This window comes from Gossypium hirsutum, chromosome A13 (genome assembly GCF_007990345.1).
Source record: "Gossypium hirsutum isolate 1008001.06 chromosome A13, Gossypium_hirsutum_v2.1, whole genome shotgun sequence".
NCBI classification, from domain to species: Eukaryota; Viridiplantae; Streptophyta; class Magnoliopsida; order Malvales; family Malvaceae; genus Gossypium; species Gossypium hirsutum.
Window position 1 is genome coordinate 6,748,558 of NC_053436.1, and position 20,858 is coordinate 6,769,415.

The 20,858-nt window shown below is 30.0% G+C and overlaps 1 protein-coding gene across 2 annotated transcripts; it reads right to left on the reverse strand.

Annotated features, from left to right (window-relative positions):
- Window positions 1-1,482: 1,482 nt before the first annotated feature.
- On the reverse strand, window positions 1,483-9,726 carry LOC121212246 (MADS-box transcription factor 23). Of its 2 annotated transcripts, XM_041084650.1 has the most exons (7): window positions 9,466-9,726; window positions 4,738-4,819; window positions 4,179-4,240; window positions 3,644-3,743; window positions 3,508-3,549; window positions 2,195-2,278; window positions 1,483-2,017 (listed from the first exon to the last, which is right to left on the reverse strand). In XM_041084650.1, the coding sequence occupies exons 1-7, from the start codon at window positions 9,645-9,647 to the stop codon at window positions 1,844-1,846; spliced, it is 726 nt and encodes a 241-aa protein (XP_040940584.1). In that variant the 5' UTR covers window positions 9,648-9,726; the 3' UTR covers window positions 1,483-1,843. The 2 variants fall into 2 exon arrangements, with proteins under 2 accessions (XP_040940584.1, XP_040940585.1); XM_041084651.1 differs by lacking the exon at window positions 3,508-3,549 and having other exon boundaries at window positions 1,486-2,017.
- Window positions 9,727-20,858: the final 11,132 nt, after the last annotated feature.

Below are 20,858 nucleotides of genomic sequence, written 5' to 3' on the forward strand. Positions count from 1 at the left end.
AAGAGATTTATATTTGATGTTTGTGTGCTATTACATATAACACTTCTTAGAGTGTAAGGTGTTACATGATTCGTTTTCAAGTTTGTGATATATATTTATTTATATATTATGTAATTATATTATATGAAGAATTAAATAAACTAATTATAATGTAAATATAAAAAGACATGTTAAGTTGTGTATGTTTATATTTAATAAATATATATAATTGTAATTGAAGATATATATAATATTATTAAATATTAATTAAAATTAATTATATTTAAAAGAAATGAGTGGGTTTAAATAGACTTAGATTAGTCGTTTATAAAAATGGATGAATTTGAACAAAATTTAAAGTTCATATTCCAAATTGGATCATACTTGAACAATATTTAAATATAATATTAATAGCATGCATAAACTCAACTCCAATACATAAATATCTCTATTACACACCCCCTCTTATCCTCATGCATCATGTCATTTATCCGTGAGAACTATATGATCTCGAGTAATTGTTGAAATTTTCACCGACATAGTTAACACAATTTGTTAGGGGAAACTAACTCGTCCAAAGGAGCTACTTCGCCTAAAGAGATAGCAAGGAGCAGCTTCCCTAACTTAGCTAGTTGCTTTTCGTTACTTGAAACCTATATCAAGGGGACATATCTAGGATACATATATACCTCATCATTATCATACTCACCACGAAGAGACCCCTTCACATATCGAAATTTTGCCAAATTAACCTCACAACTCCAAAACCACCTCTCTCACCTCTCAGCACCACCGTGCGAAACACTTTTCTTCTCCTCCATTCATATTTTGTATCGACACAAATACCGATGAAACGAAATGTTCATTCATATACCTTTTCTATTTGCCCTTTTTTCAATCACCCACGGAAGTGTAAATTGGGTAACAAAAAATAAAGCATGCAACTGCTATTTGCAGCTAGTCAATTTCTGTCTACAAGGCAGAGCTGAGTAACATCAGTTATATTCTCTTTATTACCTAAATTTATATCCTATAAGACTTGTTTCCCTCTTTATTTTTACAGTAATTTATAACTTGGAACATACTTTATATAGTATCTGGAATATGAAAAAGCTCACCCATTGAAGCTTAATTTTAGCCATGCGTGGGCAAGTCGTCGTTGGAGCATTGATGATGTCCACCCAAAGTTTATCCTTAGGGTTGGATGTTGAAATGCTTTGCTTTCTTGTTTTCTATATGCTCTAGCTATTTATGGTCAAATTCTATATGAAGTCCCTCTGCTATGAGGACTTAATCTCTCTCCTATAATTTGATCATTTCTGGTCTCTCTATTTTGTTTTCATTAATTATGTCAAATAATTTGATGTAACATATATTTCTTGCTTAAGTCACTAGTTAACCCTTGAACCCATATTCTTATTTTGGTACTTAATTTTTTTTTTGTCTTGTTTTAATATATGAACTATCATTTTCGTTTTAGTTTACCTCCAAAATAAAAAAGTGTTACGTTCTTATTGTACCCGGATAATTTTTTTGGGTAAAATAAGACAAAAATAATAGTTCATATACCAAAATGAGACAAAAAAAAATATAAGTACCAAAGTATAATTCAGGAGCCAAATCGTGACGTAAAATATATGATGACATGGCATTTGTCCAAATGTACAAAAATGCCAAAAGTGTATATGTTACATCTATCACATATTTTTTTTTAAAAAGCCATATTAACGAAAAATTTGACCTCAGGATTGAAAATACGCTTTCCAAATTGTAGAGGGACTAAAAACAATCAAATTATAGTAGAGGGATTAGATATGCTAAAAATGCATAGTACAGGGACATTCTATAAAATTTTACTTGGTTTTCAAAACAGGCTTAGGTTTCTATACGATGTGTCTGCGTCGGGAAGTTGTTGAGGCTGGCTTAACCGGAGATCGACAATAGGTGCCTGCAACTCATCATGTCCATTGTTGAAACCATAACTCTGGGATGAGCTTTTGCTGCCTTCATTTGCTTCTGCTGTTCCATTTCCATCAACCTGTGTCACCCCCAAAAATTTGTGTTGCTTTGTATTATATCAGTAGGAAAATTATTAATTTGCTAGGAGTTACAAGAATTTTCTTTTATCAATAAAGTATTGGGCGGGGGGAACAAGGGATGATATTTAAGTATCTAACGCGAGCTCTAACCACTGCTTCAAATATTTAGTGAATACCTTCCTTTGAAGTTCAGTATTTTCTTGGCAAATAAGGTCTAGCTTCTTCTGTAGTTCTAGATTCTCTTTATGAATGTGGTGTCCCTGAAATTCAATAAACAAGAAAATCTGTTTAATTATAAATTTAGTGTTTTACTTATAATATTATTGATAGTAACGGATAAAGAGAATATGGAATTTTTTTTTTTAAGAAACAAATTTAAGTATTCGGATTATATTTTGATTTTTGGTTGAAAATGATTAATTAGATTTTCAAACTACCTGAACAAGCAATTAAACATCATTTTCAATTTGGACGTTTTTGTTGGAAATATACTACAGCAAAACAAAATAGTTAGCACTAATAATATAAACAATTTGAGTGTAAAGAAATAAAATAATCATTGTGCTGTGGAAGAATTACTGTCTTAGAAATAAATTTGCCTTGAACGGTGTAAATGTGCAGTGGACGTCGCTCCCCAAGATTAACACAGTGTTTCAATATTTGTACACCCGAATAAAGAAGGTGGAACACAAATGATATTGCTCTTCTCAAAAGTTTTCAGAACAGAAGACTAGAAACTAAAGTTGAAAACTTGGTTGGAAATTTGACCGGAAAAGTTTTCTGAACAGAAAATAGGCGAGCTAAGAAAGGCAGAGAAATTGTTGGTTTTGTTGTTGTGAAAAATGAGAAGAATGACATGTATTTCTATTGTTTTCTGAAAGGTCAAAATAGTAAAATAGCTGTGTCAATTTTCAAAAATAACAAAGGATTTTCCTCAACCGAAAAAATATTCTGAAAACAAAAAAAAATGATAAAAGAAACAAAAATTATTCAAAAACACGAACACAAAACCAAGTAGCAACGCATGTGTGTTAGGTCTTAACTCCTAATTACTCAATAAAGATAAGAGGCAAAGCTATATTTAAACTCGCTTGGAAGATTTTCTTCAACCAATATGGAATTATCTACTTTGCATTACCGAAAGTTTAATAGTAATATAAAAACAAGACCACGATATGTTAATTTAAAGTAAAAAGAGTAAACCCTAAAATTTAGTATAGTAAAAGGAATAGAACTAGAATGTTCAGTCAATAAAATAACTCGGTATTATTTCGTTTTCAATTTGGATCAAACATAAACCCCCGTCATCACTTTAATAACAACAATTAATGGTGTTTTCAATTTGAATCTATTAATAACATCATTAATCAAATTACCCCAAATTAGAGTGATTTCAGTAAATGGACTGAAACCAAAATCAAACCAGAGAAAATCTCTATAGATGAAAATCAGCGAAAAAACATGAAAATGCAGCAAAAATTTTTCTAACCTTAAGACTTAGCTCTTCGATTTGATTTGTAAGAATTTGGTCCTAAAAACAAAACAATAACAGAGAGAAAATTGCATTGTTGAATCCTTGAATGTTGTAAATATAAATTTCACCAAGGTTTTAAAGTTAATTTTACCTTTCTCATGCGAACACTTTTCAAGCTCATTTGAAGTTGGTTTTCTAGATTCCGTAGATCTTTGATGCTTAAACCAGATAGTTCTTCCCCCATCAGCTGCCTGCAATCCATCACAGTGGAAAATGTTGCGTAAGATATTCTAAATTGGTCAAGTTTGTGGAATAGGTTAAGTCAGTTCGATCAAGTCGATGATGATGGTAGATTAAGTTAACTAGTTATCTTTTTATGAATTTTCATAAAGCAACATAGCATTTTAAATTCTTTTAAATGTCAATGAGACCGTGACTGGCAAAATTGTTCAAAATCTAAAATATATATTATAATTAAATAAAATATTTTTTGAAGTTTAAGTTTTTTTTATTTTATGATAGAATCATGTATATAAAATTGAATAAAATTATGAAAAACCACCTATTTAAGTGAAATTTGAAAAAGAAAATTAAGTTATTGCAGTGTCGAAATTACATAAAATTTTCATTCAAACACAACTTTAAATATTTTTATTTTTATGTATGAATAATGGGAGATTGAGTACCTGTGGTATTCTTGCAAGTCATTTAGTTGTTGCCTCAAGCTTGCTACCTCCTTTTCCCAAAACTATATCAAGCACAAAATCAGATATTAAATCAAAAAAATTATATTCTTGAATGTGGAGCATTTTATTGTAAATTGGTTTTAGATCAGATTAATTCGAATTTTAATTTTTTAGATTTGATTTGGGTTCATGTTTTTCTGATTAAAATATTTTATTTTAAGTTATATGTTCAAATTTGTTGAGGATTAACTCTTTAAAAAAAAATTCAAAATACCATTCATCTAATAATCAATTGGTTCTCAATAATTTTAATTATTGTTTTCCGAAAGAAAGATTATTTCTCATCCCTTAACATTTTATCATCGAATCAAATTTAAATAATATCTTAATCTCATTTGAAAGCTTAATCTAGTATTTAAGATAATTTACGTGTTTTGTAGCTATGGAAAACCAACCGAAAGGGAAAAAGTAGCAAAAAATGCTACACATACATTCTTACACACTGAACCAAAAACAGGAAAATTTATGAAATAAAAGCAAATGGTGGAGAAATAATTACCTTCAACTCAGAAGCAGGATCAAGTAGTTGATGATGATATTCCTCTCTATACTTGTTGTAACGTTCTATGACAGATTTCATGCTGATATAAAATATGCATTAATGACTATTTTTTTATATCATGAAGGGATTTCGAGGTTGGAACTAAAACTGTTTATGGGTTGGGCTATTTAGTCTAATTTGAAGGCCTATCTGAAAAGTAAGAAGGTTTTGAGTAAATATATAGGTTCAAAAAATACGTTTGGGAAACAAAAATAAGACCCTTTTAAAAAATGGGTCAGGCCTTGGGTAAAGTTTTTTTGGCCCTAGCTCGGTACGAATATGCAAAAAAATTGTTGTTTTTTGCGTCTTCTTTTTTTTTTGCTTCTTTTTAAATTATTTTGTTGCTATTTTCTTATTTTTTTCACTATTTTGTCATTTCACTATTATATTGTTACTATTTTATTATTATTATTTGGATATTGTATAACTATTATTTTATTGTTAATTTTGTCCCTATTTTAGAAGCATTTTCTTGTTAATTAAGTTGTACCTTTTTTAGTATTATTCAAGTATACATATATTTTTTAAATTTATTTTTATAAATGTTTTAGTATTTTTGATGTATTATATTTTTTAAAAAATTATATAAAAAAATTAATATAGGCGGGCCAAGCCGGGGTTTTAACATTTTTATCAGAGTTGGGCTTGGACAAAATTTAGGCCATTTTTTGGGCCTAATCAGGCAAACGAGCTTAAAATTTTGGTTAGGTCCGCCCTGATCCATGGACACATTTAGTATTTAGTTGGAACCCTCGATTTTGTGTTAGATGAAATCTTTTATCATTACACCAATAACTTGGTTGATAAATACATGACTTATGAAAAAGTGTTAAAAAAAGGTAACATAAACAAATAAATAAAGGGTGAATATTCGATGCACCATTAGTATATTAATCTCGTGTGTCGTTAGTGAACAACAACACGACATATCATTATTGATGAAAACAAAAAGATGATAAAAAACTTATAAATAAATATTAATAACTTTATTTTTTTGGAATACATAACTTGATTTAAATGTAAACTCGAAAGTAAACCCTAATTTATAAATCATAAAATCTAAACCTAAAATAAAAAATGCAATAGTTATAATTAATATTTAATTATGTTTAAATAAAATTTTTAGTATTTATTTATAAATTTCTTCTATTTTCTATTTTATCTAATAATGATTGTGTTGTTATTCATAAATGGTGCATCTAATATTACTTCATAAATAAATAATATTTTTTAGGGGGTGTTTGATAAATAGAGTTTTGTGCCTTTTTAACTGATTTGAGCACAAATGGAAGATTGGGTAGTCAAACTCTCTAATTGTAGTGTTTAGTGAATAAAAGTTTGTAAGAGCTGTTGAGCTAAAACCTTCAAAACAAAAAATACAAGAATGAGAAACTTTTTTCATAGCTAATTGTGAATGAGATCTTTGAGATGATATATCTGGTAATGATTGCTAAAAAATTATTCCCTTTGCCATATGCTCTCAAACTTAATAAAATATGTGGAATGAGATATGTATCTATTTCTTAAATATTTATGTACTCTTAATTTATTTTCAATTTACTTATGTAAAATGATTTATTGTGCAACTTCATATTAATTGAAATATGTTATTTGACAAACTTATTCATAGTGCGACATAATTATCACTAATTTTTATTTTTTTTATAAAAAATTTAATAATCTATTTAATTTGATCTGGATAGATCGATTGAATCAAGAATCGATGATGTGATCGGTTTAACCATTGATCTGATTTCAGAAACATTGATTGTCAATAATAATTAAAACATTTGAATTCGAATATTATCTAATCATTAATATATACATTTGAAAATTTGGAGAAAATACCTACAACCTAATTAAGGGTGGGTTTGGATGGCCGGTGGGGTGGGGTGCGGTGCATTTAGCTTACTTTTTATCTTATGTTACAGTATCATTACAATATTTAGTTTCACCGCCACCGTTACTTTTACACTAACCACAGATAAATGCACCGCCCATCCAAATCCACATGGAAACTTTTTATAATTCATAATAAATATTATAACGAGTATTTAAGCTTTTGAACTCAATTATTCATATAATTATTAATAATCTAATTTTTAAAAAAATCATATAAATATTCCTAGATAAAATCTAGCTATTTAATTAAAACTTTTTTCGTTGATGATCATCTTATATTTTTTATATTACATTTGCATAGAAAAATAAATTTAAGTGAATATTTTTAAAGAAAATTGCTTATATATTAATTTCATAAAAAAATTTTGATTTATTTATTTATGAGTGTTGCTATATTCATCTGGTAGTGCATGATTATATATATATGGTTGGAATTCATTTTTTAAAGTAGTTTTACACACTTATATAATTATTTATATGATTAATATTTAACGATCCAACCATTATATTTCATGGTCTATTCATGTAAATCATGCATGTTAAATTTGATGTAAATTTAAATTTCTAACTATTTGTTTTATGTAAAAAAAAAAGATTTCACTATTGAATATATATTAATATATACATTATTTTAGATTGATATGATAGAGATATTTGATCAATTCAAAATTTTACATGCATGACAAGTAAAATTATATTAATAAATTCAATTGTTGGATCCTTAAAGTTATGGAACTGTGTTAAATTACTTTAGTTTTTACACGGTATAAGCGGATCGCTTATATAAAAGAAATGTATCCATCGGTATATTCGCACCATGGGCTAATTCAAGATTCAGTCCCTCACGTTTTGTTGATTATGCAATTAGGTCACTATTTGAAGCATTTATCATGATAAATTAAATTCATACCTTTAAATAATTTGTTTATTTTTTTTACTTAGACCAAAATAAATTATATCTGCTCAGAATAATAAAATATTATGTTTGAATAAAATTTATTAATTATTTATAATGATAATAACTGAAAAATAATTTATTAATTTATTAATTAATAAAGTTTACCTTAATAAATAAATTTATTCTTATTTCATTTTAAGGTTTTTTAAAATCTTATACTGTTATTCAACAAAAAAAATATTATTAATTAATATTAACTTAGTACTATATTATTAACACCTTAGATATTCCCTAATATAAGTTATTCCCTTATTAATAATGTACGGATTTATCCTCACTATTATTAACATTATTTACTTATACTATATATAAATTCAATGTCTTAAATTAATTTTATAACTTTTTATAGGATAAATAATTTAATAATTCAACTTTTATATTTCATGTTCTATTAAGATATCAGATTGATTAAATACTTTTACACACATGACAAGTTTGATTTATATTGATATAAATTGTAATAGTTAAATTGTTAATTTTTTACACACATGACAAGTGAATGAAAGTAACTAAACCATTCCCTATATTTGTAATTATAAACAACCCTCATATCCAGAGGCGAAGCTAGATAATTTTTTGAGGGGTCGAATTAAATTGCATATTTTTATGATAGTAAAAATGCACTTTTACCATTTTAATAGCCTATATCTTAATAATTTTTAAATGATTAAATCAAAATTTTATCATTTTCAGGGAGACAAAAGTACAATTTTATCATTACTAAGACATTTCCCGGGATTCGCCACTAGGGGTGAGCGTTCGATCGAATCGAATGAAAAAATTTTGAGTTAATCAAGTTGATGAATCCTATTTTATCATACTAACTTGATTTGAAATTTTCTTGAATCGAGTCAAGTGAGATGGAATTCGAATCGAATCGAATTAAATCAAATATATTTGTTCAAATTAAATTAAAAAAATGATTTTTGGTCCTTATAATCACTACCACTGACCATAATCAAATTTGTTATTAACTTTATTCCCTCATAATTTATTTATTAATCTTTTATATACTGGTTAATTTATTTGTTTGCTTAGTTGTTTCAATTATCTTCTGATTCTTGTCACTATGTATTTTGAAATTTAAAAAATATAATAAATGTAAAAATGCGATTTTTTAATAAAAGTTATCTTAAAGATAAAATGTGGAATTGATACCAATATAAAATTTTAACACGAACAGTTTACAGCATCATCAATAAATCAATTTTAATAAAAAATTATAAATATTCAATATGATTAAACAAATATAAATAGTAAAAAATGTGAAATTTAATTTAATAATATAAATAGTATATATAAATAAAATTATTACTATTTAGTTTTAGAGATTTTTTTTGGATGATTTTAATATTTGATTTAGAGGTAAAAGGTGATAAGTAAAATTTTGGGGGAAAGTAAAGGGCGAGAGTAAAATTTAAGGGGATAAGTTTGGGGTAGAAAAGGGTGGGATCAGAGAGGAGTAAAAGTTTTGGGGGAAAAGTGAGAATGAATAAACGTTTTGGGGAAAGTAAAGAAGTTTGGGAGTTTAGAGTAAAAATGTAAAATATTATAGTTTGGTATTCAATTTATTCGAATTGTTCGAGCTATTCAAATTCGAACTCGAAATTTGAAAAAAAGATTTGAGTTGACTCAAATAACTCAATTAATACGAATAACTCAATTAGTTTAATTCGAAATTTGAATTTTTTTTCAATTTTTTCGAGTCAAATCGAATTTTGTTCATCTTTATTCGCCGCTGCCCATATTTCAGAAAAATGATACCAAAATAATAAATTAAAATTAACAAAAGAATGAAACAAAGAAAAAGAAAAAAGAGAACTGACCTAGAGCTGGCAAAATGATGAAGCTTGGCAGTGCTGGAGAAGATAATCAACCCAACTTCAGCATCGCAAAGGATGGCTAACTCTTTAGCTTTCTTCAATAATCCATTTCTTCTCTTTGAGAAGGTCACTTGCCTGCTTGATGATTTCTCTATCTTTTTTATCTCTATTTTCCCTCTTCCCATTATAACCCCCTTAATTTTCTTCTCTTTAAATAAAATATTAAACAAAAAAAGAAAATTAGGGTTTTCCCCCTTTTTGCTTCTCTTTACCTGCATCGATCAAGAAAAGAAATTCTCAGCAAAGTCATAAAATATATACACATATTAAGTAGTAAGCATGGGTGCCATCCTGTTTAGAGGTTGTTTACGCATGGATCGAGCTGAGAGATTGTTTGGAGGTTCTCAAGTTGTTGCAAGACAGACGTGAATTTGAGATGTCGGAGCTTATACTCCTTTCCGATGCTTTTAAGTAAGCAACAAGCTGTATCGTCACCCTTCTAGCAACCATATTCAAACATTTAACCTTGTTTTATGTTTCTGGAATTTAACATCTCTCACTCCATCCATCACCAAAGATGCGTAAACAGGTAACATATATGATTTGCAGTAGGAATTAAAAAAAAAAAGATAAATAAGCTTACTTGTTTGAAGCTAATAATGATGGATGAAAGGTGAATGATATACAGAGACTCAAATCTTCTTTTTCCTTTGCAAGTGAAAGAGGAAAATCTTGATTTATACTCTAAATGGAAACCCAGAAGTGGTTTTCTAACCCAAAAACATGGAGCCGAAATCCGCTTAGCAGTTTTCCACATTTAGGTCACTGTGCCCCTATTCCCTAAAGTTGTTATTCATTACTCGCTTCACTGAACAGACATCTGTGTCCATCAACGTAACAAAGTTGTGCTGAACAGGACAAGTGTCGGCTAAAAAAGAGCGAGTAGAATGAAATTGGTATTCGAGAGAGTTAGATAAGAGAATCCTTGGACTGACTTTGAGAGTGAAAATAACTTTGTTAATAAAATCGAGGTCCGTTTTATTAATTTAATTTTCTAAATTTTTTTTATCATATCCGTACCATCTTGGTGTTTTTTTCCACGGCGTTATAGTTGTATTTAACATATTTTTATATCTATATGCATTAGTACCATTAACAAATTGGACGGCTGGAGTTGGTTTCACATGAAGTCAATATAATTCTTAAAAGTTTTAGGTTAATTTGCTTTCTGAGTACCCCAAGTTAAAGTTATTTATGATAGAGATTGTGTGACCTAAATCTCATCATTTGTTGAAGAAATAACAGATACCTATTAAACACAAAACTAGACTGGAGTACGGACCATAATGCACAATGCGAGTTCGTATACAACTATACTTCTTTTATTTCATTTTGATTAGAATAGGGTTTTTCAACACTTAAATAGATATAGTCAAAACTTCTCTTATATCATTCGTTTTTCAATATCAGTGAATTTCTTTTTCTCTGCCCGTGGTTTTTTCCTGAAAGGATTTTTCACATAAATGATCTGTTTGTTTACATGTAAAAGGTTTTACGGAAAATGCTTTCTGCATTTTCCTATGTTTGTTTCACAGAAAATAGTTTGGTCAACGGAAAATGACTTACTGGATAAGGTAAAATAAGCTATTTTTCCTGTAAAATGACTTACCTTTTTGAAAAGCGTAAGTCATTTTCCGGAAAAGAACTCATATATAGATAATTTTATTTTTATATAAAAATTAACTTAAATCAAGCTTAATAGTATTATATTGATAATAAATTTTATTTTTATTTTTAAAAATATTTAAAATATTATATTTTCCATATTATTAAACATACATATATAATTATTTATATTTAGTCATAAATAAATTATTAATATAATAAATATAATTTATTATTTTAATAAATTATTTAATATTTCAATTTTATTTTAATAATAAATTTTAAAAATAATATATAACACCCTCAAACTCGGCCTAGACGTTATGGCCGAATCTAATGGTGTCACAAGGAATGAGTTTTGAAAACAGTGTTGTTTCGATAAATCAACCAAGTTTTATAATTATCACTGATAACGTTATTTAATAAATTCATTTACCAAAACAATATTTGCAGCGGACCTTTTAAAACAGTTATATTTTGAAAAATCCAGATCGTACTTTCGAAAAAAAACCTTTGATTTCGTAAAACCTTAATTTTAGTCAAACATTGCCGTAAAAGTAAAAGCATAACAAACCAAATAAAAACTTGAACAATCCAGAGAGTCCAAATGATACAAAACTCCCGAAATTAACCTTTAAAGAAAATAAACTGAAACCCTTAATTAACTCAATTCGTGGACTAGTGGTCACCGCAAGGCTCCACCGCACCGATTCGCCGAGGTCTGTGGATTATCTGAACAAAACAGACAACATATGTGAGTTTACGTAAACTTAGTGTGCAACCGACAGAAATCAAACATACAAGCATACAGATTTAGGCACACAATCAGAAATAGATACAGTTCCAGGTTCAGAATCAAATCCATATTCATATTACAGATACAGATATGCATAAGTCATACCCTTATCCTCTACACACCATCTTCGACCATCCCATCACACCATGTGAGGTTTTAAACACCCATACATTCCTACCCACTACATTGTGCCTTTAAGACATATATCGGAATGTATATGTAGCCAAGCTGCCAGAATATAGGCTATTAACGCTTATCAGATACTTCCTCTATACACATAAATTCCCACCCCATTAACAGATACAGAAATCAGATACAGATATAGCATGCTCATCATGCTTAATACATATATCAAATACACATACATCAATATATTCAGGCATACATTTAGTATATTAGTATCTTACACAGTTCAGTCTATTAGAATGTTTTAGCATACAATTTAGGGTATAGTTATCCCTTACTGGCCCTATCGTAGACCTACAGTCGATCAAAGCAACCCATGCGACCCTAGGGAAAATTTCAAAAATTATGGGCTCACACGCCCGTACCATATGCCCAGATTGGCCTTTGCCCGTGTGACCCACACGGCCTGGCCCAAAATCCACACTCCTGTGTGACATGCCCGTGTGGCCTACATGACCACACTCGAGCCACCACACGATCGTGTCTCGCACAATGGGCGACCACATGCCTGTGTAGCGCAGACAGTTTCGTTTTTGACTTTTGCCGAAAACTCATTTTCTGCATTACGAGTACACACCTGGTAGCGTTTTGATGCGAATACTATCCCGAGCCTTCCAAGACCTAAAAAAATAGCATACCAAACACCGATTTAGCGACTACATTTACTAATTTGTCGACCAAAACTTGACTTACCGAGGACGAAAAACACTGTTAACACCGATCCAACAACTGAAAGGAAAATCAGAGTTTGTCGACTTCACCTACACCACAAAATACAACAATGATTCATCCTTCTGAGAATAACGATTAGAAGAATATAAACGGAAACCCACTTACTGATTACCCAAAAAAACAAGGATTCGTAACGCCCCAATAGCAAGGATTAATAATAGAAGGAAGAACGGAACAAAAGTTTACTTTGCCAGCAAGAGAAGAAAATGACAAGAATAGAAAATAAGGATTTTGTTTTTTGGAAAAGAAAGGAAGAACATCAAAAGCCAAGGGAATTTTAGGAAAATAAAAAAAATAAAAATCAATTTTGATATGCCCTAACTTCCCACTAACCGCTTAATTTCAATCACTTCAACATTTAAATTCCATCAAAACTCCACGCTAACGCAATGATTCAAACATAAGACCTCCAACACACCAAATTCCTTACTACTCAAACCAGCAGACTCATTCTAATATAGAATTACAGACAATTAAATATAAGCTCACTGAATAAAGATAAGGCTTAAATCCAAAAATAACAAAAATTACTAAAGGTAAGGCTTGATCCCATGACCTCTCAATGACACCTAAAATACTTAACCACTGAAACATATAGTCATTTGTGTACAAATTTTACAGAAGCAAAAATAAGAAAATTAGGGCGTTACATAATAATTTTAAATAATATTATTCACATATTATTAAAAATATTCAATATTAATATTTTAATAATAAATATTTATTATAATTATAAATATATTAATAATAAATATTTTGTAGTATAAAGGTTAAAATATATCATAAGTCTATGTACACTTCACAGATTTGTAATTTAGTCTTTGTACTTTTATTTTCAAGAATTTAGTCCCTTTACTTTTTAAATTTGAAAATCAAGCCCAATTGTTGACATCGTTAATTTTTTTTGTCAATTTTGTTAATGCCACATTTTTAAATAAAAAATACTCACTTAGTAGTCATGTAATTAAAAAATGACGTTGTAATGAATCTGAATTTAACATAATATTTTTAATATATGCGAAAAAAATTTAAAATATAAAATTATAGATAAAAATAAATTCAATTAAACAATGAAAAAAATAAGAAAATCTCAAATGTATTTGTTTAATTGAAAACAACTTTTATGAAATATTTTAAAGAAATCTACCAAACAACAGAAAATATTTTATACAGATTCATCCAAACACCAGAAATATTAGCTTTTCTAGAAAAGTAAATCATTTTCCAGAAGTCATTTTCAATCAAACAAATGGAACCAAAATCTGTGTGTTCTTATTTATTAAGAATATTTTGGGTTTATATTATTTTAGGCTTAAGTTAATTCAGATTTGATCAATTCAAGTTAATATCAAATTCATTAAATTATTAATTTTTATGATCAAATCATGTTAAGTTTAATTTAAGTTTAATTTGATCAAGTTAGATTTTCGAGTTTAAATCAGAATTGACAAATTTATATATAACTTTTATTTTATAGATCTTTAAATAAAATTATCATCAAACACACCATCAAATCTAATTTTTTAACTCTACAAATTAAGTTTTTAAATTTTAATTTAAAAAGTAAAAAATAGACAAAGAAAACACTTACGTGTCGAGTTAAAAGAGTTGGATCAAATACTCTTATATATATATTCGTTTTAATGTTTTATATCTTCTCTAATATATAAATTAAGGAAAGCCTGAGCCTTTCACAGGAATACCTGTCTACTTTTTTTTTTCTACATGAGGACATAATGGGTAAATTTTAATTCTAATCCTCTATTTTTTTTTAGATTATAAGAATGGTTAAATTTCAATTTGATCTCTATATTTTGTTTATACTTTAATTTTGATATAATTTGGTACTTCAACTTTTATAATCTCATTAGTCAGTCTAAATACTTTATTCTAATTAAAATGATAAATGTGATTTTTTAAGAATTATTAGCTCCATTAAAATTCTTTATTAAATTTAGGTCTGTTACAAAATTATATTTTTTTTAAGAATTTTAACAATATTAATAAATGGACTTAAATTTTTAAATTCAAAAAGTAGAGGAACTAGATTATTAAAAATAAAAGTATAAAGATTAAATTCTAAATACACGGAGAGTACAAAAACTTTGAGCAAATTATAAATTATAAATCATTTAGTCTATAATTTAGTCAATAAATAAATAACTCAATGTGAAACTTGATTAGAAACCATATTAGTGATATTATATGGTAAGTAGCGTTTTCGTGATACCAACTATCATAAATTCCTAATTAATGTTGATTGTTTTATGTTGGACATGAAATTTAAAGGATAAATTTTAAATTTATACATGAATTTTGATTTAATGTGCAATTGTATATATGAACTTTAATTTGGTGTAATTATACACGTGAAACTCTAATTGTAGTTCAAATGTGTACTTAAAACTTTAATTTTAATTGTTGACACCATTTTTTGATGAAAAACGGGGTCGACTTGGGTTTTGAAAAATGAAACGGGAGTCGCCACCAATCCTTTTTTATGAGGTGTGATTGGATCACCTTGAAAAGTGGTTGTTTTTAATAAACGGTTTGATTTTATTAAAACAACAGGTTTGGTCCACGAAATTCAGAAAAATGGGTTCGGGAGTCGGTTACGCACGAGGAAGGATTAGCACCCTCGATACGCCCAAAATTGGTACCTTAGTTGATTACTTAATGTCTTAATGTCGAAAAGCTGAAAACTTTAAAGAAATTTAAAAAATACGATCCTTGTATTAAAAAGTTGAAAATTTTGGAAAAAGTGGCATATTTCACATTAATCGAGAAAAGACATCATATCCAGTAAGTTAGGATACAACGTCTCGAATTCTCGATACTGGAGTGAATGCTAAAATGTTACCCCTTTTCAAAAAATGTTTTATTATCTCGGGTTTAGAAAATAAATCTTGCCCAGTAAGTTAGGGCACGATCTTTTCTTAACTTCCGAGATCATTTTAAAAAACTTCAAGTTTGAAAAGATTCATGTATTTAGATTTATTGAGAAAGTCGAAACCCAGTAAGTTAGGGCACTATTTCCTCAAATCCAAACACGAAATGTCATTTTAAAAATTAAATTTTGTTACATCGAGCAAAATAAAACACGAAATCATAGTAAAAGCAAATTACATTTTTTATGCATGGCAAAATCATAATGAATATAAAAGTATAGAATGATACGAGCAATAGCAATCAATATAAACGGTCAAACTTACGACATATAAAATAACAAAATATAAAAATGAATTCATTCAAAATAAATAATGAAAATGAAATAAATAAAGAGTAAATACAATAAAAACAAAGAGATATATATGTATATATAGGTATATAGATAGTTTTAAGCTATAAAAAATATGTGTATATATGAGTCATAAAATATTTAAAGAACATATATAGAACACGTATTTAAAAATATGAAGAATATGTAAGTGTATATATATATTTATGAAAACAAGATATGTATATAGATATATAGATATGTATATAAATTAAAATATAAAGGTATAAATATCTATTTATAAAAATAAAAACACATACATAGATATGTATAATAATATGAAAATACATATGTAGGTATAAGTAAAATATATATGTAAAAAAAGGAAATATAATATATATATATATAAATATGCACGTTTATATAATATATATATATATGAATAGGTATATAAATATTCGTGAAAGAAAAGTATAAGAGAAATAACAGTAATATTAATACTAACGATAATAGTAATAATAATAACCATAATAATAATAGTAAACTAATAATAATATTTAAAATAATAATAATAATAATAATAATAACATAAAATTGCTAAAATATGGGCTAAATCGAAATAAAACAAAAATATAGGGCGAAATTGAAAGAAAAATAAAATAAAAGGGACTAAATCAAAATAAAAAAAGAAACTGGGCGAATTCAAAATGAAAGGGACTAAATTACAAAGCGCGCCAAAACGAAGGGATCAAATGAGCAAATAACCCAAACGCCTCAAAACGCAGCGCAGCAGTAGGCCAGATTGAAATAAAGTTAAAATTATAGGGCTAGATTAAAGATAAAAGGAAATAGCGAAAAGGACCGAATTGCAATGCTCTTTAAAATTGGAGGGACGGAGCGCGCAAATAGCCCATCCAGCGAAAACACGCGGATCCTCCCCTCGGGTCGGGTCGACGCGCGGATCTGGGGGGCAAAATGACGTCGTTTCGGGGCTTAAGAATGCTGGCCAAAACGGCGTCGTTTTACCAGGGTATAAAAGGCCTTCTTTTGAAAAAAAAATTCATTTGGGCATTGAAAAGAAAAAAAACAGAAGGAAAGAAAAAATATATTCTCTCTGGACTAAGTCCAGATTCCGGCCAAGGCCCACCGCGCCGGCGTCGCGCCGGCCACCGTGTACGGTGGCCGGAAATTCAAAAAGGTATGTTTTTTTTCTCTTTTTTTATATTATGTATATATTTATAATATATATTATTACAAATCAAAAAAAAAAGAAAAACGAATAAATAGATAAATAAAGTTGGAAAACTAGGAAAACCTTTTGTGTTAATAGAGTAAAAAACAAATAACAAAGAAAATAAAAAAAACAAAGAACAATGCACACGAACAGAAGAAAAAGAATACTAGAATCAACCTCTTTTTGATTTTTTTGCTTTTCATTCACTTTTCTGTTCCGAAAAATACAAAGATAATGTTTTTTTCTTTTATAGCCTATCAATTTCTATTATTTCTATTACTTTCTGCTATTCTTTACGTGTTTGTGCCGTTTTGCAGGTGATTGACCGAGTTGGTGGCGGTGGGTGGTGGCCGCGGCGTACAGAGGGCAGGTGACCAGTCGACTGACGGCAGAAGACCTAGGGCTAGGGTTTTTCTTCTTATTTTTTTTAAGTTGGTGTTGGGCTGGGCAATAGTTGGGTTTATTGTTTAGGTGGGCTTAGATTTTGGGTCTAGGTTTGGGCTGATAGGTAAGGTCTAGGTGGTATTGGGTTAGTGTTGGGTTTGGTTATTGGGTAATGGGCCTCGGTTAAAAAAAATTGGGCTTGTACAGCTGCCCCTCTTTGCTCGTTGTCGTGTAATGATAACAGAGCAAAGACTAAGAAAGCCCAATTTTGCCCAGGCTTGTCGAGTTTTGACTTCTCTTGACGCTTTTCTTCTTTAGGTAGTCTCATTCCAGTCTACTGTGTCTTGTTGCTTCAATCCACTTCACTGCACTTCAAAGGGATCTGACGTGTAGCTTCAATCTTCTTCGCAGCAACTTCGGGGAGATAGGATTATCGGCTTCAATCTGCTCCGCTATAATCTCAGGGAGATAATATCTGAAATTCTTCGGTTTATTCCACTGTAATCTCAGGGAAATAAGACCTGACACGATCTACTCTGCTGTAACTTCAGAGAGATAAGATCCTTCATTTTAATCCGCTCCACTGTAATCTCAGGGAGATAGGATTACTAGCTTCAATCTGCTCTTCTGTAATCTCAGGGAGATAATATCTGACACGATCTACTCTACTGTAACTTCAGAGAGATAAGATCCTTCGTTTTAATCCGCTCCACTGTAATCTCAGGGAGATAGGATTACTAGCTTCAATCTGCTATTCTGTAATCTCAGGGAGATAAGATCTGACACGATCTACTCTACTGTAACTTCAGAAAGATAAGATCCTTCGTTTTAATCCGCTCCACTGTAATATCAGGGAGATAGGATTACTATCTTCAATCTGCTCCGCTGTAATCTCAGGGAGATAAGATCTGAAATTCTTCGGTCTGTTCTACTGTAGTCTCAGGGAAATAAGACCTGTATAATGAACCTAATTATGCCTAATGATTAAGATGGCATGATCAAAAAGAAACAAATGCTCCTAAATAGACATGTGAGAATAGTGTTTGCATGAATGCAGAATTTTATTTTTCGTGAATGATCTCGCTTAGGTTATCACTACTCGAAGTTTATCAAGGTTTCGTGACTGATGTGCTACAACGCCTTCTCGCTTGACTGATTTTTCTGAAGAAACATTTAGCCAGACTGTCCCCATTGTAAACCTCAAAGTTATATCCACTGGGACGCCAAAATTTGTACAGTAATCTAAGGGTAGAAATATGTGGCTTTTCCTCTGTCCTCTTTTATCACAATTCGGGGATATAGGATCTGAACCGTTCTGGTTTCCTACACCATTCTCAAGGTGTCGTACCAAAGTCTTATGCGCAAGTGAAGGCTCTCTTCTCCGAGGTAACCTCTTCCTATTGCCTGATGATCATTGCTTGCTTGTTCATTTAAGCTTTGTAATTAACACGACAGCTTGTCATTTTGTTCAATCAATGTTTAGACAACAAAATCTGAAAGGATAGTCTTTAACTTAGACTCTTCCTTCTTAGATATTTCACCCTTTAAACTTGGTATTTTCTAAACAATAGTCATGTTTCAGGTCCCTATATTATTTAGAAATTTTCCAGAGTAATGTGCAAAACTTCTTTCCTGAAAGTTTTATTAGTTCGTTAATCATTATTCCTATGCAACATGTTTGCAAAAAGATCATAACAATAGATAAGAATAAAGCTAGTTCTGATCATAACTCAAATAAAACCTCAAAGATGGCGAAAGAAAGGTAACAAAGAAGTGGATTGAGAATGTGCGTTTTCACAAAAAGAAAGGAAGAAAGAAAGAAAATAAAAGAATGTATTTTCAAGAATACACATAAGAACTAGGTGCCCCAGTTATCGCAGCTTGAGTTTCTCTGTACAAACTTTCCGAAGACTCTTCTGAGTTTGACATGTGTTCAGGAGATCTGCAATACTCTGTCAATGTTCCAAGACGTTGCATATCCTTTCTTATTGGTTCAAGTAAAGCAAGATCATCATATGCCCCTAATCAAAATTTGATCCGCTCAAATCATGATGTTCCAATCCTGCCCAATACTTGAGTCGCCTTTTCCGGGTTTTCGACTCAAGCCCTCTTTGGTCTCAAAGTGCCCTTTACGGGTTTTCACCTTAGCCTCTCCAAAGTTTTTTTTTAGGATTCAAAGCGCCCTTCACGGGTTTTCACTTTGGTTCCCCTTTCTTTCAAGTGAAGTATTTCTTGACGGAGTCTGCGTTTACAGGATTTGGTAAACTTTTGCCATCCATCTCGCATAGGATCAAAGCTCCACCAGAAAAGGCCTTCTTTACGACATAAGGGCCTTCCCAATTTGGCATCCATTTTCCTCTAAAATCTTTTTGCATAGGAAGAATCTTTTTTAGTACCAAGTCCCCTTCACGAAATTCTCGGGGGCGAACCTTTTTATTATAGGCTCGCATCATTCGTTTCTGGTACATTTGCCCATGGTGAATAGCTCTTAGCCTCTTTTCTTCTATTAGGTTCAACTGATCGTACCGAGATTGGATCCAATCGGCTTTATCCAACTGTAGCTCAGATAACACCATAGAGAAGAGATTTCAACTTCAATGGGTAATACTGCCTCCATTCCATAAACCAGAGAAAAAGGCGTTACCCTAGTAGAAGTTCTAACAGATGTTCGATAGGCAAGGAGAGCAAATGATAATTTCTCATGCCAATCCTTGTAGGTTTCAGTCATTTTCCCCACAATCCTTTTAATGTTTTTATTGGCCGCCTCCACTGCACCATTCATTTTGGGACGATACGACGATGAGTTATGATGCTTAATTTTAAATTTGCTACAAACTTCAGCTATTGTGCTATTATTCAAGTTCATCGCATTGTCGGATATGATCCTCTCAGGCATTCCATATCGACAAATGATCTCCTTCTTCAAGAATTTGCTGACTACTGCTTTCGTGACATTTGCATATGAAGCAGCCTCCACCCACTTGGTAAAGTAATCAATTACTACGAAGATGAAGTGATGCCCATTAGAAGCCTTTGGTGATATTGGCCCAATAACATCCATACCCCACATGGAAAACAGCCAAGGAGAGGTCATGACGTGAAGAGGTGAAGGAGGCGCGTGTATTTTGTCTCCGTAAATTTGGCATTTGTGGCACTTCCTGGCATGATCAATACAATCTCCT

Excerpts from the sequence above, each read along its gene's own strand:
- LOC121212246 (XM_041084650.1), bottom strand. The coding sequence starts at position 9,647 with ATGGGAAGAGGGAAAATAGAGATAAAAAAGATAGAGAAATCATCAAGC. Across the intron at positions 4,241-4,737 it reads ATCCTGCTTCTGAGTTGAAG|TTTTGGGAAAAGGAGGTAGC; the intron begins GTAATTATTTCT and ends TGCTTGATATAG. Across the intron at positions 3,744-4,178 it reads GACTTGCAAGAATACCACAG|GCAGCTGATGGGGGAAGAAC; the intron begins GTACTCAATCTC and ends GATGGATTGCAG.